The sequence below is a fragment of the Phytophthora sojae genome (genome assembly GCF_000149755.1).
Source record: "Phytophthora sojae unplaced genomic scaffold PHYSOscaffold_9, whole genome shotgun sequence".
In the NCBI taxonomy this organism is placed as follows: Eukaryota; Oomycota; class Peronosporomycetes; order Peronosporales; family Peronosporaceae; genus Phytophthora; species Phytophthora sojae.
The window spans coordinates 3,231,538-3,237,093 of NW_009258123.1; the positions used below are offsets into that span (position 1 = coordinate 3,231,538).

General features: G+C 58.3%; 2 protein-coding genes across 2 annotated transcripts; both read right to left on the reverse strand.

The window, feature by feature from the left end:
- Nucleotides 1-1,233: 1,233 nt before the first annotated feature.
- PHYSODRAFT_457280 (hypothetical protein) lies at nucleotides 1,234-1,638 on the reverse strand (the record flags this gene model as incomplete). The annotated part of the gene is made up of 2 exons (XM_009536897.1): nucleotides 1,234-1,300; nucleotides 1,385-1,638. Coding segments are annotated over 2 exons (321 nt in total), but the record flags the coding sequence as incomplete, so codon positions are not given.
- A 1,197-nt stretch (nucleotides 1,639-2,835) lies between these two features.
- PHYSODRAFT_523258 (hypothetical protein) lies at nucleotides 2,836-3,216 on the reverse strand (the record flags this gene model as incomplete). Its single annotated transcript, XM_009536898.1, has 2 exons — nucleotides 2,836-2,956; nucleotides 2,993-3,216. 2 exons carry the CDS (start codon nucleotides 3,214-3,216, stop codon nucleotides 2,836-2,838), a joined length of 345 nt encoding a protein of 114 aa, XP_009535193.1.
- Between the last annotated feature and the right edge of the window lie 2,340 nt (nucleotides 3,217-5,556).

The window sequence follows — 5,556 nt, forward strand, 5'->3', positions numbered from 1 at the left end:
TCCTTGGCCCGCGAGTCCGTGAAGCTCGGCGTCGTCTCGCGGTTCACGACATGCCACGTCGACTTGGTCAGGAACACGCCACGCATGTAGCGGTTCCACGTCGCGTAGTTGTCCCCGTTGAACTTGTCAATGGAGACCTTGGTCGAGGCGTCTTGGGCAGAGGACATGGTGCTTGGGCTCATAACCTGATGGAAGGTATGGATCTTGGACACGAAGCTCGGACGAAGCGGAGGGAGGGACGTCGCAGACGGCGGGACCGGAGCGAAGGCACTTGAGGGGTAGAATGAAGATTCGAAAGTGATTGAATTGTTGGAGCTTACACCCTACTGTTATAGACACGCGACCCTGCGTCCTATCACCTAGTGCATCTAATCAACCATCACTCACCGGTGTTCATCCAATCATCCTACTCGTCTAATCATCGGTGGCGTAAACAGCTTACCGTAATCACCATAATCAACGTGGGTTCGGATTGGACCGGTTCGGGTTAACCGGTTAATGGGTACAACTGGTACACAGTACCCAAGACCAGCAACCCTCAATAATTGCATCTGCCAGTCTCCTGATTGACAAGGAGTTGTCTAACAGAGACGCAAATGTTGAAAGCCTTAGCCGTTTTCCGAATGAAATCAACAGTAGCTCCCGAGTTGAACATTGTTGTCAAGACTGATGTGACGACGCCTCGCCAAGCGACCGTGTGACGCGAACGCGTCATCAGTGAGGTTGGCGTGACCTTCACTGTGTTGTACCGCAATCATTCAGGTGATTACGGGACGATGATTACGCCACGGTGATTACGCCATGATTGTGGGTACAGGATTGTGGGTACAAGATGGGCATCGACGTGGCGTTCTCTGATTGGATAAGGTAACTGTGTATCCAGTAGAGAATCCAGTAGGGTGTATCCAGTAAGAGGTATCCAGTAGCAGGCTTAGAGGTAGCACGCGGTTGCGAACTAAGGACCTGAATCGAATCACTTTGCATTTTGCCAACTACTGCTCAAGTGTTCTTCCTTTTGGTTATGAGCCCAAGCCCCGTCTTCCCTGACCAAGACCCCGACTACGCCTTCGCCATGGACGCCGCCCCGACCGCGACCGCCCGCATCAACAAGTTCAACGGAACCAACTTCCACACATGGAAGTTCAAGATGCAGATGGTGCTGGAGGAGCGCGAACTGTGGGAAGTGACGAGTGGGGAAGTGAAGCTCGAGCAGTGCACGACCGCGGCGGACCAAGCGACGTTTCGCAAGAAGTCGCGCAAGGCGCTGGCGATCGTCTGTCTCGCGATGGAGGACTCGCAGCTGCCGCTGGTGCGGTCGGCGAAGGACGCGCATGATGCATGGTCAAGACTCGAGGGACACTTCGAGAAGAAGAGCCTGGCGAACAAGCTCTTTCTTCGTCGACGGTTCTTCACGACAACGATGGACGAAGGTGATGATGTGCTGGAGCACATTAACAAGCTCAAGACGCTGGCGGAACAGCTCGACGCGGTCGGCGCTCCGGTCAGCGAGGACGACTTGGTGATCACGCTTCTTGCCAGTCTGAGCGAGTCGTACCAGTTCCTCATCACGGCGTTGGAATCGCGTTCCGACACGCTGACGTGGGAGCTCGTGACGTCTCGGCTCCTGCACGAGGACATGAAGCGCAAGGAACAAGGTGGCGGTGCTGACGGAACCGCGCACGCTCAAGGTCAAGCGTTCATGACAAGCGACAACGGGAAGCGCAAGGGACGGCAGGCGCAAGCGCAGAGGACGAGCGCCTGTCACTACTGCGGCGAGCACGGACATTGGATCGCCAAGTGTCCGGTGCGGATCCGCGAGAACGGGGAGCGGCAGAGGCCGCAACGAGCGAACGTCGCGCAGGTCGAAGATGACTCTGGCGACTTCCTCTTCTCGGTTGGTGGCGACACGGGTGCCTCCAAGCTGAGCGGCATGTGGCTGGTTGACTCAGGTGCGACGCAGCACATGACGTACTCGAAGGAGTACATGAAGAACTACAAGAAGATCTCTCCGGTGGACGTGCATCTGGCGGACGACGGCGTGGTTCAGGCGGTGGGGAGCGGCGACATCGTGATGTCGATGCAGACACCGCGCGGCATGAAGAAGGGTGTGCTCACGGGTGTGTGGCACATCCCGAAGCTGTCGCGCAACCTGTTCTCCGTCGGCCGCTTCACCAAGGACGTCGGGCCAGTGACCTTCGAGAGCGACGGGTGCTTCGCGGAAACGAAGGGTCTCAAGTGGAAGCTCGGCGCTCGCGAAGGCAAAGGACTGTTCAAGCTCTGCATGACGCCGAGGACGCCTGCTGACGAGGCCAATGCGGCAAGCTCGAAGAATCGCCAAGGGGACACCACGTCGTACCTCTGGCACCTTCGACTTGGTCACATCGGCCATGGTGGTCTCGACGCCATCGTCAAGAAGGGCTACGGCACTGGCATCCCAATGACGTCGGTGAAGCAGTGGGAGGTGTGCGACGGGTGCGCACTCGGCAAGCAAACGCGAGTAAGCTTCATGAAGTCGTCGCCGAACCGTGCGAAGCAAGTGCTGGAGGTGGTCCACAGCGATGTGTGCGGTCCGATGCAGACGGCGACGTTCGGAGGCAAGCGCTACTTCGTCACGTTCATCGACGACAAGTCGCACTTCTGCGTGGTGTACCTGCTACGGAACAAGTCGGAGGTGGCTGCCAAGTTCGCTGCGTTCGTCGCGTTGGCTGAGACGCAGACCGGCAAGCGAGTGAAGGTGCTTCGGAGCGACAACGGCGGCGAGTACACTTCGGGTGCGATGGCCAAGTTGTGTGCGGATCGCGGCATCGAGCAGAAGTTCACGCCACCATACACGCCTCAGCTCAACGGAGTGGCCGAGCGAATGAATCGGACGCTGGTGGAGTGTGCGCGCTGCATGCTGGAGCACGCCGGGTTGTCGAAGGAGTACTGGGGAGAAGCGGTGATGACGGCCACGTTCCTCCGCAACCGGTGTCCGACGCGCGCCATCAGTCACGACAAGTCGCCGCACCACGTTTGGACCGGCAAGAAGCCTTTGCTGGCCAACCTCAAGGTGTTCGGGTGCCACGCGTACGTGCACGTGCCGAAGGAGAAGCGGTCGAAGTTCGACGCTCGGTCGGTGCGCTGTCGTTTCCTCGGGTACTCGGAGCACGAGAAGGCGTATCGGTTTGAGGAGATCGAGAGCGGTCGCGTGTTGGTGAGCCGCGACGCGCAGTTCATGGAGGATGTCTTCGACGGTGGGAGACGCGACTACGCTTCGAAGGAGGTGTTGGTGGGTCTTCCGACAGATGATGATGAAGACACCACGGATGAAGAGACTCAGTCCGGATCAGACGAGAACAGAGAAGAAGCTGCGCGGAATCAAGACTTTGTACCCGGCAGCAAGCGACACCCGCGCACGCAGTCGCTCGAGGAAGCCGTGGAGGTTCCGAGTGCCAAGCGGTATGCGGTGCCGAGACGACAGCAGCCGCTGGACGAGATGTCTGCCGCAGCACAAGAGAAGGAAGACTTCGAGGCTGCGTACGTCGTGGATTCAGTGGGAGAGATGCCGACAACGTTCAAGTCGGCGATGGAATCCAGCGACGCAGACAAGTGGAAAGAGGCGTGCGACTCGGAGGTGGAGTCGCTCCGCAAGAACGAGACGTGGACCCTGGTGCCACTGCCGAAGGGACGCAAGGCGATCGGCTGCAGATGGGTGTTCCGCGTGAAGGAGAACCAGTCTGGAGAGATCGAGCGGTTCAAGGCGCGACTGGTGGCGAAGGGGTTCTCGCAGAAGTACGGCATCGACTACGACGAGACGTTCGCGCCGGTGGCCAAGTTCACGTCGATTCGGGTGTTGCTGAGTCTGGCGGCCAAGTACAAGCTCACAGTGCACCAGATGGATGTGAAGACCGCGTTCCTCAACGGCTTGTTGGACGAGGACATCTACATGGCGCAGCCGGACGGATATGTGGACGGAGATCGACCCGACTACGTGTGCCGGCTCAAGCGTTCGCTGTACGGCCTGAAGCGGTCGCCGCGGATGTGGAACAAGACGATCGACGAGTTCATGTTGAAGCTGGGGTTCAAGAAGTGCGAGTCCGACCACTGCATCTACTTGAAGCGGGACAATCACGACATGATGTTCGTGGCACTGTACGTGGACGATCTGGTCCTCGCCAGCAGCAGCGACGGGATGCTGAAGGACACGAAGCAGGCGCTGAGTGACCGGTTCGAGATGACCGACATGGGCCAGCTCAAGTACTTTCTCAGTATGGAGATCGAGCAAGATGTGGCGACTGGGATGGTGTCGGTGCGGCAGACCAAGTTCGCGAAGGACATTCTCGAGAAGTTCAAGATGGATGAGAGCAACCCTGTGAAGACACCGCAGGATCCGGGTCTGAAGCTGACCAAGGCCATGTGCGAGGGAGGCTGCAAACACGACGAGACCATGGCGAATGTTCCGTACCGGAACGCCGTGGGCTGCCTCATGTATCTCATGGTGGGGACTCGTCCGGACCTCGCAGCGGCAGTGGGAGTGCTGAGCCAGTTCGCAGCGGACCCATGTCCGACACACTGGCAGGGTCTTCCGCTACATCCGAGGCACGAAGACGCACGGCCTCGTGTTTCAAGCGAGCAGCGAGGACGGACTGCAAGGCTACTCGGACGCGGACTGGGCCGGCGACATCGAGTCTCGACGGAGTACGAGCGGCTACGCGTTCATGATGAACGGCGGATGCATCAGCTGGCGAAGCAAGAAGCAGCGCACGGTGGCGCTCTCGTCGACGGAAGCCGAGTACATGGCGCTGTCGGAGGCCACGCAGGAGGCGGTGTGGCTCAAGGTGTTTCTGTGCGAGCTGGGCGAGATGGCGAGCGATGAAGCGGTGAAGATCTACGAGGACAACCAAGGCTCCATCGCGTGGCCAAGAACCCGGAGTTCCACAAGCGCACCAAGCACATCGACATTCGCTACCACTTCGTGCGCGAGAAGGTGGAAGACGGTCAAGTGGTGTTGCAGTATGTTTCGACACTCGACATGCTGGCGGACATCATGACGAAGCCGATCGCGGCGCCGCAGTTCGACGCGCTCAGGACGAAGCTGGGCATCGTGGTCGCTGACGAGTCGAGTGGGAGTGTTGTCAAGACTGATGTGACGACGCCTCGCCAAGCGACCGTGTGACGCGAACGCGTCATCAGTGAAGTCGGCGTGACCTTCACTGTGTGGTACCGCAATCATTCAGGTGATTACGGGACGGTGATTACGCCAAGATTGTGGGTACAAGATGGGCATCGACGTGGCGTTCTCTGATTGGATAAGGTAACTGTGTATCCAGTAGAGAATCCAGTAGGGTGTATCCAGTAAGAGGTATTCAGTAGCAGGCTTAGAGGTAGCACGCGGTTGCGAACTAAGGACCTGAATCGAATCACTTTGCATTTTGCCAACTACTGCTCAAGTGTTCTTCCTTTTATGGGTACAACTGGTACACAGTACCCAAGACCAGCAACCCTCAATACAGGCACGCCAGAGGTGACACGTGTACGTTCATATGGAAGAAACCGCAGCGGTAGCACATTGGCTTT